Raw genomic sequence first — 15,292 nt, forward strand, 5'->3', positions numbered from 1 at the left:
GGTTAAATTTAGTCCAATGAGCATGCAGAATGCTAGTATCTAGAATTGTTATTTTGAATGGTGGTAGAATAAAACTAAGCGGTTCTACTTCGATTTTTCCTGGTGGAGGGTGTAAGAACCAGTCTAAATAAAATATTTTTGGTTTATAAAGGCTATAATTTTATTTTATTAACTTTGATTACACTATTTTGCATCATAAATTTGGTCGTACGTTGTTTTTTAATAACATTACTTTCGTCATTTGGTTTTTAATGTCTTATTGCAATATCTGTCCGCTAGGTGTTGCACCGAAATACGTAATTGAGGACGGCATTACCATTTGAAACCACGCTTTTGCAGAACCCGTCACTTGCTATAAAAAAGGGCCAGTTCCGCGCGTTGACGTGTTTCCCTGTCGTTCTAACCGGCAGGGCTGAGTGAAGACAGCTGAAAAAATGCCACCCCAGCCGAGCGGAAAAGCCATCAAGAAGGCCGGCAAGGCCCAAAAAGCCGTCCGCACGTCCGACAAGAAGAAGAAAAAGCGCAGGAGGAAGGAAAGCTTCAGTATTTACATCTATAAGGTCCTGAAGCAAGTGCATCCGGACACCGGCGTCTCCAGCAAAGCCATGTCCATCATGAACAGCTTTGTCAACGACATCTTCGAGAGGATCGCAGCCGAGGCGTCGCGCCTGGCGCACTACAACAAGCGTTCCACCATCACCAGCCGGGAGGTCCAGACCGCTGTTCGTCTGCTGCTGCCAGGTGAACTTGCCAAGCACGCAGTCTCCGAGGGGACCAAGGCGGTCACGAAGTACACCTCTTCAAAGTGATCTGCTGTGGAACTTTTTTTTTTTTTTTTCCTCTTCTCATTGCTAGTTTTGCCCTGCGTCTGTCATCATGCACTGTCTTTTTAAAATTCCATTTGTCGTGCTCTGTCGGACGTGCTTGCCGCTTCCCCGGCAACAATCTGTGTCCACTCCTGGGAGAACATTCCGCTGTTTCAAGAACCAAAGGATGAAGAAAAGAAAGTCATTAGCTTTGTGACCTACCATCGTCATGTATCTTGTATGTGCTGTCTACACGTTCCCAGGTTTCAAATAAAGTGATTTGGTTCTTGCAATTCTTTGCTGCTTGTCTCAGTGCTATCGCATCGTTGCACACCCTTCTTTACTTACCGTGGCGAAAGAGTAGGCTCCCATGCATTCAGTACACAACGAGCATGTTGGTAAGGGTTGGAGAAGGTAGCCCAGAGAAGGGGTGTCCGTCCTCTTGGTTACTCTCCCCCTCGCGACCGGAGTAAAAAAGGTGACAATAATCGCTCCACGATGCCCGGAAGTGCGTGGGAGCCAGCACCGCGTTGCATTCGACATTCGACCTCTGAGTAATATCTTATTTTATGGTTTATGTAGATAAATATACAGGAGGGAAACAAGCACCATAAGGAGTACTGCCGCTACCTCTTATGCCGGATATTTAATTCTTGCCGTGGAAAGGCCTCAGGCGACAAGGGCAAGGTAGTTCACGTCTGTCTGTCGGTCTTCTACGCGACGTGCGTGCTTATGCAGCCAGAAAAATACTCGTAGTTACGAGCTTGTCTTTCCAACCTTACTCTGTTACGTCTGTCGCCAGGGTAATTGGCGTTTACGTCGATTTCCGATAATCATGTGCGTCGTAGAGGCAGCGTTGCATCTATTGTTTGCCGCTTTGGCATGACACAAACAAGATGTTTGTAAGCATACAAGCAGAACCATTTCCCTAATATCTGTAGTATAATTTCTGCTGTTCCCAAGATTCAGTGCACGTTTTTTTTTTTCGTTTTTCTTTTTATTTATTTTATTATTGTTGAGCCGACACAAAGCAGCAAACGTTCCAACTTGCTCGCTGGGCCAACGTTGGCTGGGTTTGCTTGAAAAGCGACGGTCGAACCGTTTGAACTAGTTGAAGGTTGAGCAGCAGCACCACAAGTGTTCGTTGATTTTAACGATATTAAAGCAGAATAACGAGGATTAAAACAAGTTTCCCCATGCATTTATTATCATACGAAAAAACCGCAGAGCAACGACGGTCTCCCTCCGCCAGGTGGCCAAGGTGTCCAAGACGGCCAAACATGGCGGCGCCCAGGTACCATGTGCTTGTCGGCGCTGAAACTGGGCTTTTAAAAGGTACTATCGCTTTTTCTCCTTTAAGTCAATGTTACAGGTGTCGTGAACCTCAGTTAAAAGAAACGTTCCATCATACGTTACTGTTCGTGTTGTTATTCTGGTTCTGTTTTGGACTTTTGGTGAAACCTTCCCAGTGAAACGTCCATCTGACTCGGGAGGATGTGCAACTCTGCCGACTTCTTGTTACAGGTGTCAACACAGAAAAGAGAACGTTTTCCAATCTGAACAGTGTCCAGGAAGTCAGCAAGGAATCGGAGATCACATGTCTACGTTGGAAGGACGAATCAGAGTGCGAAGTAAGATCTCGGCTCCATGCCTGTGGTCGTAATGTCAAAACTTTTCGCAACGTTACGACAATGTCGATGTCGAAGCATACCATGTTTACCAGTCATTTACATCATGGTTTGAAGTGGCGTTCACCCATCTGTCATACAGGTGGATTGGTCGTTTCGTGTGTACCTTTCACTGCGATACTTCTACTTTCCGATTTCACGAGAGCTCCAAGTAGCGGAAAGTAGCAGATGACAACCATTAGTTAGATGTAACCATCAAATGACACCAAAATGCAAGCCATGTTTAACGATAGTGCAAGCAAGCATCTACCTTTTTCAGAGTTTGGCCACGATCGTGGCGTATTGAACAGTATTGAAGGCTCGGGTACCGTCACTCCGTAGTCAGCGCCAGGCCAGTCATCGCTTCGCGTGCATCTTTACTTCGAAATGGCTGAGGACGACCCTCGAGGATTAACGAAAGCTACTGTCTACAATACAGACGACCTTGTTCGTTTTTATAACTTCAAAGATGGATAGACCGCCGACACCACATCGGTTCCAACCGTCGACTCAAAGTCACTTAATCGTCACTTCGGCGTGGCACCGTGCGAGCAACTGAAAAAGGGTTCAGCTTTCAAATCGGAGTTAAGGAAAGTGATGATGACGAGTTTCGATACCAACTCAATTATTCACCTCATGCGGAGCTTGGGAGCTCCATTTATGAAATCCGGCCACTACATACAGCTGATTTCGCACTCATTGAGCGCCTAACTTATTCAAGCTTATTGCCGTTCCGTCACTTCGCCGTCCTTTGTACCGCGCAAGCTTAGGGGGCATCGCTGTACCCGGGAACGGGTAAACAAATCCTCACGGGGTGAAATCCGGGTAGTATCGATATCGCAAATGCTCGCTTGAACCGTCAAAAAGAACAATCTCGCTTCGAATTCAGCACGTTTACGAACCTCCAACGAAGTGGGCCCTGCAAACAGGGGAGTTCGCGGTTGGTTGCCGAGGCGTTTCGTCAGGTTTTAGTTTCCTTAGGGCACGTACGCTTTAAATGTTTCGCCAATGACATTTTTTTTTTTTTTAATTTAATGTGGTTTGTTGCGGGTGTGTTCCAACGCCTGAAGAACGGAAAGCTTTATCAATTTATTCTTTACTCGAGTATCGGGTACGTTATGTTTACATTGCACAACCAATCGTGAACATTTACTGTATTTTAGTTAAAAGCAGAGCGCCCCGCCGCCGCATTGAGGACTTGGCCACCTGACACAGGATTCGCATCATAGGCTTCTGAAAATGGGGGGGCTTTTGAAAGCGAGGCAGAAAGGGAAGTGTGTTGGACATCAGATGCTTTCGTGCACCACCCGCAAAAGGCTGCTGGAACTCTATAAAATGTTACATTTCAATCAGTAGCAGATCCAAGGGTGGCTGCCCCCCCAAACAAAGTCGACCCCTCCCCCTCCCCCCTTCGTGGAGGGCTATTTGATATGGGTGGACCCCCCGATGCACACGAAAGAATGGGAGAATAGTATACTTACAAATTTTCTGCCCCCCCCCCCCCCCCCCCCTCCCAAAACAGAGCTCTGGATCCGCCCCTGATTTCAATAATTTTTGGTGCTATTTGTGCAACTAAACAGCTGTGCAGTGGTGAGGCATGACGACTATGAACCCAAGCCACGAGAATAGCGTAGGAAGTGAAGCCGAACCAGCGCTGTTTGAACGACTGAGCAGACGAGAGAGCCACCAAAAATGGCGCCTTTCCCTTTCCTCTCTCTCAGAGTTGGTGCATGCGCCCAGCGATCTCCGAAAAATGTCAATTGCAGTTTGTGTTACATCATTTTACCTTACAATGAACCGTAGAGGGCACCATGGGTCATTGACGCCAGTCCACTGCCGTGCGAGTTTCACGTGACCTCCACGAAAGGCGCAGTGATACATCTACAGCACTGGTTTGGCTGGGACGACTCGTAGCGTCCGCCGCTGTCCATCGTTGGGCGAAACGAAGTATGGCATGCAGGAGTGTTTGCTTAATGTTTCTCTTCTCGTACGTCCCAGGTGTATGCCGGACTGAGGTCTCAGGTTGTCAAGACCTACTGCCCCAACAGTGGAGTTTGCAAGGACACTCTCGATGTCAAGGGAGGAACGGGCCCGATAAAAGGATTGGGTGTCGTAAATTCGTAAGTATATTAGTTGTGCCACTTATTCACATACTACAGTCCAATACTACAGCAAAGGGGGGGGGGGGGGGCCAAGCTGCGGCTTTTCGCGTGTTAAAGTGCGGCTCGCAGCTCCCTCCACTCCTCTGCCTCCCTCCCGGTCACATGAGCACTTCCCCAAAAAGAGAAATGGAACGCGTTTTAAATCAAAAGGCAGGTTGTGGTTTGGTAGTCTTTTGCTACTGCTACCTTACGTACAGTTGGACTGCTTTTGACTCGGATAGAGTGAAAGTAGTTTGAGTTTCGTTTATTGCTCTAAACAAAAGTTTGTCTCCCCCCCCCCCCTTGCGGCTCTTGGAAGCTTTGTGGTTTTGTTTGCGGCATTTAGGCCAGGTCAGCCTTGCCACCCCTGAACTACAGTCACCGAAGTGTTGTCGAAAGTAGGAAGCTCATGCTGGAGGTGGGGCAATCGAAGCTCCTCCTTGCTATTCTCAGCTTGTCGGCGACTGTAGTTACCTTTAATTTATACAGTTTAGCTCTACGTACGTTTTGTCCTATTGTTGTTGTTTTTCCGCAGGAACCTCTTGACGTGCGTCAGCTCGGGGCTGCTGAAAGTTTGGGCGAAAGACGAAGGAAGCCGAGTAAGTTTGTGCTTGATTTTCCTGACGCACAGCACTGGGTGTCTTAGATTTGGAGGGAAAGGGTATAAATTTTTCTAGGCTAGGTGGCGGAAGCCATTGCCCAATATGAGGCCTGTACCATCCATCGATCCATCCATTCATCCAAGCTAAAAAGGAAAAAAAAAATGTTCTGTCTACAAATGTAACTTTGTCTCGAATTTGTGACTTTCATTCATTGCGACACTCGTTTAACATTGTTACGAATGCCGGTGGTAGTAGCGGGGGCCGCAGGGAGGGGTTCAAACGTCTGCTGTATTACAGGGTGTGGGCTCGGGATGCGGGGGACAGACACGAGCACTGGGGCGAACATGATGATAAACCCATTTAATACCAAAATATTTGTTATGATAACAATATAAGATTTATAGATCACCAGAACAACAGCCCTTGCCCAAGCTCCGAGAGTCCCGTCGTAGTCCCGTCGTCCTTCTCTTCTGCTAACCCCTGACCACCTAGCGCCGTTCACGTGCGGCTGTCGCCCTGTCCACTGGACACCCGTAGTCCCCACTGTCGCAGTCCTCCGCACAGAAAACACAATACACACACCAGAAAATAACACAAGGACTTAAACAAATGCCAGATACTAAGGGATGTACTAGTACGGAGGTTTTACAACTAGAGGGCCAGATGCAAAAGTACAAACAGGGGGAGGGGGAGAGACAGTATCGCACAGTGGGGCAGTTTAGCACAACTGGGCTTGCGAGGTGGACCTTACCTGGTCCACCTCGCACCTGGAGCACCGCACCTCGTCGTAGTGCGATGCTCCAGGTGCGGCAAAGGGTGTTAGAGGACGTTGCACTGGGGCAGTCGGGCAGGGGAAGGACTCGCCGGGCTGGCGCACAGAGGTTAGCCACTCGGTGACCAGACTGAGTCCTCCCTGCTGCAGGGGTGCCTGCGTGGTGATGTTCGGAGCTGAATGGTCTTGCGGCTGTTTGCCGCTAGTTCTCCGAGTCGACTCCTGGCGACGGCACATTGCTGTAGAGCCGTACGGCAGAGGAAGAACTTGCAGGGCTGACGCACAGAGATGAACCACTCGGTGCCCAGACTGAGTTTTTCTCGGTGCCGCTGCAGGTTTGCTCTGCGCTCTAGGCAGGTTTGATGCCAAATGTACAATGTGAACCAAACATCCTTTTGAACAGATACCTTACCAATGGATGACAAGCAGGCCTCTTCCTTTTTCCTTCAATATTCTTTGTGTGCGATGTATTTCACTTAAAATGTGCTAATAACATTGTTATTTTCGACCCAGAAATTTGACGTGGAATATGCCCTCATTACAGGTGGAGGCTTCAGTGGGCAGCGACGTATTCCGCATGAGGCAGCACCCTCAAAAGCAAGGCTTGGTTGCGACGGGGGGCAAGGAGAATGACCTGAAGCTCTGGGACCTCGAAAGCATGCAGAAGCCAGTTTTTCAAGCCAAAAATGTGCGTACCGCGCAAGGCGTTTGACACATTTCTTTGTCATGTCAGATTAGGAGTGCTGGGAGGAAGTACATCGACAATGTTAGCCATCCCCAGCACTTCTGGTTGGGCCTGACATCGTGCCGTCAACTTTCGTAGTTGCTGCACTGGGTTATTTATTTCAATACCATCAAGGCCCGGAGGCATCACTGGGGGGAGGGGCAAAAATGACAACAAAATATAGGATATAATAAAGTACAAAAATGCAGTAAGACATGGGTGCTGAAGGATTTCAACAAAAATGATTGGTTATTCTAAACAAATCAACTGATGATATAGACACTAAAGACGCGGGAAGGCGGTTCCATTCGGATGACGTTTTGGGAACAAAAAGGTCAAGGTGGGCATTGATGCGACAGTGACGAATTCCCACTTTGAATTGATGGTCAGTGCAAAAATAAATATATGGAGGGGTAGGAAGAAGGCAATCTTTTAGAGTAGGTTTAGAGTAATAAATTTTATGAAAAATACTACAATAAGGAGATATTTTGCGACACAACAAAAGAAGGGGAAGAGATAGGTTAGCTTTCATGGACGCCACACTGACTATACAATGATAGTTAGATAGTTAAAAAAAGTAAAATGCACACCGTGATTTTTGGACAGCCTTGAGGTTAGGCACAGGCATAAAGAGACCGGGATCTCAGGTGGATGAGGCGTATTCCAATGTAGAACATACCAGGGTTTTAAGTGCAAGTAGTTTTAATGATACGGGCTAATGTAAAATTTAGTTTTAAGTAACCGAGCATAGAGCTGGGCATTAGCAATTAGCAAGTGGTCCGTGTGAGTTTGCCATGACATGGTGAAAGGGAATGTGGACACCGATATATTTGTAGGATGTAACAAACTGAAGGGAAAGGTACCGAGATAGCTTGACAGTGGCGATGTGTTACGTCAAGATACCCGCATAGTTTTACATTTGTTAGTGTTAAAAGTCATGCAGCATCATTCCATAACTGAGTTTAAATTGGTTTGAAGAAGAAGAGAATCAGATTCGATCTGGGACAAAACCTTTTGGTCCCCGATGGTGGGAATGCAGGTTGTCGCGGAACCATTAGCGGTGGCCTTCAAAAAGTCTTTATTATTTTATTTTGATGATTACAGAGGCACTTATTAGTGCATCCAGATGAAAAATAGATGTATGAAGCACATCTAGCCTTATCAGCTCAAAGTTAGTACGGATGATAACACAATTTTGGGGGTTTTGAGATTAGAACCGTTTGGGTTTGCCTTCTAACTTTCTGCCTGGCCACTTTCCTAGGTACCTCCATAAAAAATATACCTGCATTGAGGTATGCACTAAACTGATGGACAGATGCCAGCTGGTGTGCAAATGAGGGCAGAGAAAAAGAGCAGCACTGTGAAAACAAAGGAAAGAACTGTCACTCACGTTCTGTCTCTACAAAGTGATTACCGTAAAATCCCGAGAGGTGCCCCACTCCCGAAAGGTGGCCCACCCCTACGTTTTGCTTGATTTTATATATTCTTTTAAACACCGAAAGATAGCCCACTTCTAGTAATAGTAGTGCTGGGATCCATGATGGCCTCGGCGCGTAAATGCGGCTAGTTAGCTCCGGCGGGATATACCCAATCATTGATGACTGGGAAGCAGTCATCTTTACTTCGTTTTTCTTGCCACGATAACAAGCTTGGAAGGGAAGCATGACCTAAAAATATAATGGTTTCAACTTTTCTTGATTGTACAGTGAAAGTTAGCCCACCACATATTTTCACCCGATGTTTTCTTGATTTTAGGTGGGCTATCTCTCGGGATTTTATTGTAGTGAAAAGAAAACTCACTGGTTTAGGAGCATTGATTCGTCCAAATGGTGCTCGTTATTCAAAGTCTTAGTGCTAGACAACTATCTTATGCAGGACGTCTAGTGACCGGGAAAACCGGGAATTGTCGGGGAAATTTTAATTACCGGGAAAAATCAGGGAATTTTCAGGGATATTGTCAAAAAGCGAGCCCAGTCAGGGAAAATGAGCTGGAAACGCCATTGAGTGACCTGAGCAAAGACTGGGGGAAGAAATATAGGCAATAAATTCTGCTAAGAGCGAAGCGTGGGCTCTGCTCACTTGATGTAGAGTGTGCTACCTGATGCAAAGAAAACAACCGACAAATCTGGTCCAAGCCTTGTATTGTATTGTATTGAGAGCGCGACACTAGGCTAGATCTAGTTAGAGCTACTAGATTTAGTAACAAATGGGAAAGCCACAGGCTCCAATCCAATCCAAGCACGAAGTCGAAAGTATCCGAAAGTGCATCTGGCGGCCATGTTGCCATTTCGTTATTCGCGACTCACACTAACTATAGGTGGCGCTACTAAATTTCCAAAATGGCGGTTATAGTGAGGGTCGGAGGTGCGTGCTGCTGTTGAACCCAGTTGAACCTGTCTAGTGTGCTGGCTTCACTGAGCGACACAAATTCTTTCTGGTAGTACAAGGAAGCGAGGGTGTTATAAGTGCATGTCACCTCTTTATCCTGAAAACAAAAACGGTGTTTAGCGTAATATTTATGCAAGGATGGGCGCTTTATTTGTGAAGCGAAACCGAAACTAATTTCTATTTTGGATTTAATTTCTCGGTATAGGTCTTAATTTCGGATTCTTTCGTAACTCAAGATGTGTCTCACATCGTCATTATTTAGTTAGAAAAGTTGTCCGCAGAAACTTTATTTTGTGACATACATGTTTGATCCAGGCTGATATCTGTAGTTGTTGAAAAAATCAGTGCTGATATTTGTGCGTTCTTGCTGCCTTTTCATGGATTTTTGGTATTAAATGATTAATTGGTTTAACATTATTCCCAGCACAAGAATAAGAGAATAATTCCAATTTTTACATTATGTCCACAAAACTTATAAAATAATAAAAGCTGTTCTCACTGCAACAACTCGAAGATGGAATCCGAGTGAGACAGCTGAAGTGTGTGCGTGTGTGTTTTATAGGCAACGCGTGACGCATAGGACTTTATATTACATGCAGTGTTTGACTATTTGTCTATCTTGATAACAATGTCCGAGTTTTTCATTTGCTAAAAAGAAAACAAAATTATACCTTTCTGGAAAGACTATTATGATTAAATGGCATATTTTCGTGATCTTGGCCTTAATTGGGGGCATACATTGCCGTGATTTATATTTATAATAATAATAATAATATTAAAATTAAAATATTTTAATACATAATGTTTTAAGCTGTAATATAATTTGTTGCTTATGATCTAATTTCAAATGCGCGAACAAATATGACAATCAAAAGTGTGCTATTTATCACCACTGGTGTCAATTGCAGCATTTTGAATTACCAAGTAACAAAATAAAAATAGTCTAAAATCAATGAAAACATTCTAGCTAATGTGAGAAATCCATGTAAAATTTCAATAATTGCGGGTAAAGTATATTTGGCTATCAAAGTCGCGACTTTTGACAATCGGCAAAACATCCAAAGTCGCCGCCAATATCCTTCACGACCAAGTGCCCATAAGAAAAAAAAAAAAAAAAAAAAAAATTTTCTTAATTATTAATTTTTTCATAAGCCTTACTTTCATTTTTATGCTCCGTTGTTTGGCCAATCTCAGCCTTTCCAGTTTGAAGGGACGCCTACCTGCTTGCACGTCTGCTCACTGCAGCACGTTTTGTTGGCGTTGGAAGCAGGTGAAGCAGTAGTGAGTTTTAGTATTGCATATACGAGGGAACGCAAGCGCTGTGTGCTGGCGTTAGCTTTGCGTGTTCCACTGTGCGTTCGCGGAGCCCAAAATTGCGGTCTTGGATGGCTCATGGCGGTGAGGCGCACACACAATGTGGGGGCGCAACTCTATTCCAAATGCACACCGCTGGCGTTTGCTTCTACGCGCATTCTATGCGCAATACTAAAACTCTCCAGTGAGGTACAATCCCGTACCGGCTGCAGCACTACGTTAGGACCGTGAATAGTGTTGTTTGCATTCGGAAATGACATTTTGCAAGCCATAATCGCGAGCAGTTCCGCCGTGCCCGCTGAGCAGGAGAATCGGGGGACCCTCACTAGAGCGCTTCCCGTTTCTGCCGCGGGAGGGCGATCGTCGAGCTGGAGATGCGAATTGACGTGTGTGGTTCAGCGTCGTGTTTTCATCGTGTTTCCTCTTCTGTGGCGATTAAGGCGGCAAGAAAGTGCTCGTTTAATCTGGTGTGGACGAACCCGAATATTTCGGAATATGCAAGTTAGATTAGGCCCGTGCAAAATGGTCCTCACTGTGCTCAATGCCTTGTGTTGTAATGGTCTTATATATTTAACAGCCTCTAGAGTGGTCAGGGAATTTCACCTGAAATTGTCAGGGAAAAACCTGGAAAAGTCGGGGAATTTCAAAAGAATAATTTGCTAGACGCCATGTTATGTTGCGAGAAAGTGCTCATAGCTCGGAAATCAAAGTTTGTAGATGAAGAAAAAAGAACACGGGGAAAGGTTTAGGTCCTGGCTGACTTCTTCATAAATCGAGGACATCTATAAAACAGAAGTTCATAGAATTAAGTTCATCTGTAGATCAGCTTCCACATGTTTGTGGCTGAAGTGAATCAAAGTGAACCGTTTGAATAACCGGGAGGTTCACTTTCTCCCTTAAGACATCCCGTGTTCTTTTATCGTAAAGCTTCGAGGGTGTCTGCCAGACCTTCAACCAGTGTAGAATGCAAATCCTTACTCGTTTACAGGTCAGAAACGACTTTCTGGACCTGCGAGTTCCGGTATGGGTGACAGACATGCAGTTCTTGAGCGATTCTGACAAGGTTGTCGCCATCACGGGCCATCATCAGGTGGGTCAGCTCAGCGCGGCATCTTAGTTCTTTGCAGCAGTGGCGGGTCAAAAGCATGTGCGAATACAAATGTGACCGGCGGATGGCTTGCAGGTTCGAGTCTACGACCCCGGCTCCCGCCAGCGAAGACCAGTGGTAGAGTTTGAGTTTGACGAGTATCCACTGACATGCATCTCCCTCACTTCAAAGCCAGAGTGAGTATTTTGATTTAATTTTGACTTATTTTAAACATACTGCCAGCCGCGAGGCCAGAACAGGTAGGCGTGTGACCCCACTGTCTGTGGCCGCAGCAATGTACAACAATGTGCAACAAGGTTGAGTTAAGGCTGAATCACACATTTATTGTCATGTTAGACAATAAATGTGTGATTCTAAGATGACACATTTATTGTCATGTTGGACTTATCTACTGGGCACTGTTCCACAAGCCCTCCCGTAGCTTTGTCAAGCCGGTAATGGTACTTGAAATGTGCCAGAATAAAAATATTGTTATGGAGAAGAACTAATTTTTTTGTGGGGTTCTAAGCAGCACGAGGTGGGGAGGACTCTTGGGATCATGTGGTCAGGAAAGTTCACGGCCAGGGATATAGGCGAGGGAGAAGTACCAGGGTGAAAGAGTGTGTGTTTGTGGATGGGCGGGACAAGCGAGCATGCTAAGGAATCAAGGAGATAAAGAGTGAGGTTAGGCTTAAATACTAGTTTAAACTGTGATATCTAGACCTAACATGTTATGTGCGAGAATAAACATACAGTTGAACCTCGATTTAACGAAATCCGATTTTACGAGTTTCCCGATTTAACGAACAAATTCGGATTCCCCACGCAGCCTATGCACAAGTTCTTTCTTCCTCGATTTTATGAAGTTCCCGATTAAATGAAATAATTAGCGAGTCCCGGTGACTTTGTTAAATCGAGGTTCAACTGTATTGCTGTGTGCAAAAACATGTTATGTGCGAGAACAAACATATTGTTATGTACAAGAACAAATATATTTTTTGTGGGGTTCCAAGCAGCAACAGGTCCCAACAGGATTTGTAGGGAAGACTTTATGGATCATGGTGCCAGGAAAGTTCATGACTAGGGAAATAGGGGAAAGGGAAGTACCAGGATAAAGGAGTGGTGTGTGTGTGGACAGGCAGGACGTTTAGAGTGTGATATTTAGACCAAACATGTTATGTGCAAGAACAAACATACATATTGTTATGTGCAAGAACAAACATGTTGCTTGCAGACAGGTGGTGGTTGGCAACAGCCGCGGCAGAGTGGCTCTGCTCGACCTCCGTCGTAAGGGCATGGTGCACGTGTTCAAGGGCATGGCCGGGAGCGTACGCAGCGTCGTCTGCCATCCGACCCTGCCCTTGGTTGCCAGCTGCGGACTGGACCGGTTCTTCAGGCTCCACGACCTCCAGACGCACATGCTCCTCTCGAAGGTACATCTGACAAGTCTAAAAGCTCATGCATGCTTGGAGCTCTTTACGGTTGTCGCGCAAGTCGGAAACATAAGGCACGATCGGCTGCAATCTCCTTTCTCATATTGCTTGCGGATTGTATCGAAGATCATAGCTACGGTACATGAAGTGTGTCTCAGACTGGTGTATTTAACGTGTCCTGGAGGTGGTGGCACAGCAATGGAAATAGACAAAAGCTGGCACAAAATAAAACTGTAGATAAAGATTTATTTCCACAAAGATAGAGGTCTTTAGTATATTTAAAGGCCGACACAACTGCGCTTTCCACTCTAGCCCGCCTCCTCCTTTCCTATATCCTCTCCACTTTTAACCTTGCCCCAACCTGGCTCCTTTTGCAGTTTAGGAGAGGGGAGCGTTAAGAGGATTATGTTCCCCGCAGAAAACCAAGGTTGCACGTTGCCCTTTAAAGGCCGACCAACAAGCGGAAAGAAGGAAACTCTCCCTCAATTCCTCCATTCCATTTGAGAAAGAGGGAGACCCTCCTCCTCTCTACCGGGAGTAGTTCAGGGATCCGCTCCGGTGTGGAGAGGAGGGGAAAAGTGGGCGAGTGGTAATGGAGGGAAGGAAACTGGGAACCGGTTTCTTCCCCGGTAGAAGACAATTCTGTAGGTCAAACTTAAAAAAAAAAAAATCCGGTCATAAAAAAAAAAAAAGAAAAAAATTACTGGTTTCGCTTTAGTGGCACGAAATATGATCATAGCCGAAATATTACGTCAAAGTGAAGCCGCATACTCCACTAAAACCGACTTTAAAGATGGGACCAGCTGCTCTTTAGCAGGCGGCAAGCGGGTTGGCTTTTAGTCAAGGAGCACTGGCAGAGTACCCCCGTGACATCACATTGCGGCCGTACATCTGATGATCAGTGTTGCCATCCCTCTAGCAGATAGTTTCAGTTTCGCCGTAGATGCCCGAAACCAAACTTTTAGCTGTAATATTTATAAGATTAGGTACACTCAATATAGAAAAAAGAATTATACCTTGCAATTCAGGGACACTGCCTTAGCTGAAAACAGTTGTAATACCAAATGAAAAAAATATTGACCTTCATTCAGGGTTTTTCGGACTTCGCCGATTTTGATAAAACCGGCCCGGGGAATACTTTTTGGAGTTTATTTACCGAAAACACGGAACCCCGCGTGTAACCGACACTTGAGCTTGCATTCCCCTGCACAACAATTTAAGCAGCAGATCTCGTGCGTTCTCTCGTAGCGAGTCGTCACTATTTTCACCTTCCAAACGTCCTTCCCTGCAGATGTACCTCAAGTCGAGGCTCAACTGCTTGCTGCTACGCACGGACTTTAACGTTTCTGAGGAAGCGGAGAAGCAAGAAGACGCCGAGGCGGAGCCAGCAGACGATGAGATCTGGCAGGACATGGAAGAAGTCGAAGAGGTAGCGGAGGAGCCGCAGACGGTGCAGAAGAGGTCGAAGAAAAAGAAGCCCTCGGCAGAAAGCGGGAAGCGGAAGAGAGTGTGCATAAGCAAGTGAGCCAGATGGAGCGGAATTAAAACTAGGAGATGCGATGAAAACGAAAGCCATCTCATTGCTTCGTTTTAACACCGAGTGTGTTTCATGGCTGGATTTTATACAAAACGGAACGAAAAAACGTTACACACAGGCCAAGGCAACTGAGGCTTACAAAGCGCATAGAAGGCACACTTAGACACAATCACACTTAAAGAGGCCCTGCAAAGCGTTTCTGGGCTTTTTTAATTTGCATCACATTCGATCAAACTAGCAATGCATTAAAATTAAAGTAAAGAAATTATGTATTTTGAAATAATAGGTGAAAGAAGTTCGAGATTTTGAGCATATTTTTTATTGTTGATGACGCCATTGGTCTGAAGAGAACCGAAATGACACGAACATGCAACAACCATGCGAAATCTTCCCAGTTGTTGGAATTAACATCCAGCTATGAAGATGTGAATGCCCCACCGACTTACGGGCGTTCCAAGCAAAAGTTTAAGTGAATGATCACGCGCTTGAAAGGATCAGAAGGGGTCATGTGCACCTATTCAGCCAGTCCTACCTCTAGTATTTTACATCATCATTATCCGAAGCTCTAGACCAATTTTGTCACTGAGCAATGCCATTTTAATTATAATCAAGCACAATTGTTGAAATTAGCGAGATTTACCGGGCGGTGCAGTGGGAATCGAACCCTGGGTCATCTGATCTGCAGCCAGACGCCCTTGCTCAGCGCCTCGAGGAGGAGGCAAACTAAGTACATATGATAGATTCTAAAGTTAAGGGCAATTTTCAATGAGAAGATGGGGTACATTCCCGGCATTGTTCGTCATTCGTCTTCGTATATTTGC

The 15,292-nt window shown here is 45.5% G+C and overlaps 2 protein-coding genes across 2 annotated transcripts; both read left to right on the top strand.

Annotated features, from left to right (window-relative positions):
• Nucleotides 1-368: 368 nt before the first annotated feature.
• On the top strand, nt 369-1,099 carry LOC8030707 (histone H2B). Its single transcript, XM_002402577.4, has one exon. The coding sequence runs from the start codon at nt 435-437 to the stop codon at nt 807-809; it is 375 nt and encodes a 124-aa protein (XP_002402621.1). The 5' UTR covers nt 369-434; the 3' UTR covers nt 810-1,099.
• Nucleotides 1,100-1,321: 222 nt separating this feature from the next.
• LOC8030706 (WD repeat-containing protein 74) lies at nt 1,322-14,500 on the top strand. Its single transcript, XM_029974109.4, has 10 exons — nt 1,322-1,493; nt 2,059-2,141; nt 2,331-2,437; nt 4,472-4,593; nt 5,150-5,213; nt 6,533-6,676; nt 11,403-11,504; nt 11,598-11,698; nt 12,736-12,934; nt 14,226-14,500. The coding sequence occupies exons 2-10, from the start codon at nt 2,087-2,089 to the stop codon at nt 14,457-14,459; spliced, it is 1,128 nt and encodes a 375-aa protein (XP_029829969.4). The 5' UTR covers nt 1,322-1,493; nt 2,059-2,086; the 3' UTR covers nt 14,460-14,500.
• Nucleotides 14,501-15,292: the final 792 nt, after the last annotated feature.

Source organism: Ixodes scapularis, unplaced genomic scaffold (genome assembly GCF_016920785.2).
Source record: "Ixodes scapularis isolate PalLabHiFi unplaced genomic scaffold, ASM1692078v2 PGA_scaffold10__122_contigs__length_95168666, whole genome shotgun sequence".
Taxonomy (NCBI): Eukaryota; Metazoa; Arthropoda; class Arachnida; order Ixodida; family Ixodidae; genus Ixodes; species Ixodes scapularis.

Excerpts from the sequence above, each read along its gene's own strand:
- LOC8030707 (XM_002402577.4), top strand. The coding sequence starts at position 435 with ATGCCACCCCAGCCGAGCGGAAAAGCCATCAAGAAGGCCGGCAAGGCC.
- LOC8030706 (XM_029974109.4), top strand. The coding sequence starts at position 2,087 with ATGGCGGCGCCCAGGTACCATGTGCTTGTCGGCGCTGAAACTGGGCTT. Across the intron at positions 2,438-4,471 it reads AGGACGAATCAGAGTGCGAA|GTGTATGCCGGACTGAGGTC; the intron begins GTAAGATCTCGG and ends CGTACGTCCCAG. Across the intron at positions 5,214-6,532 it reads CGAAAGACGAAGGAAGCCGA|GTGGAGGCTTCAGTGGGCAG; the intron begins GTAAGTTTGTGC and ends CCCTCATTACAG.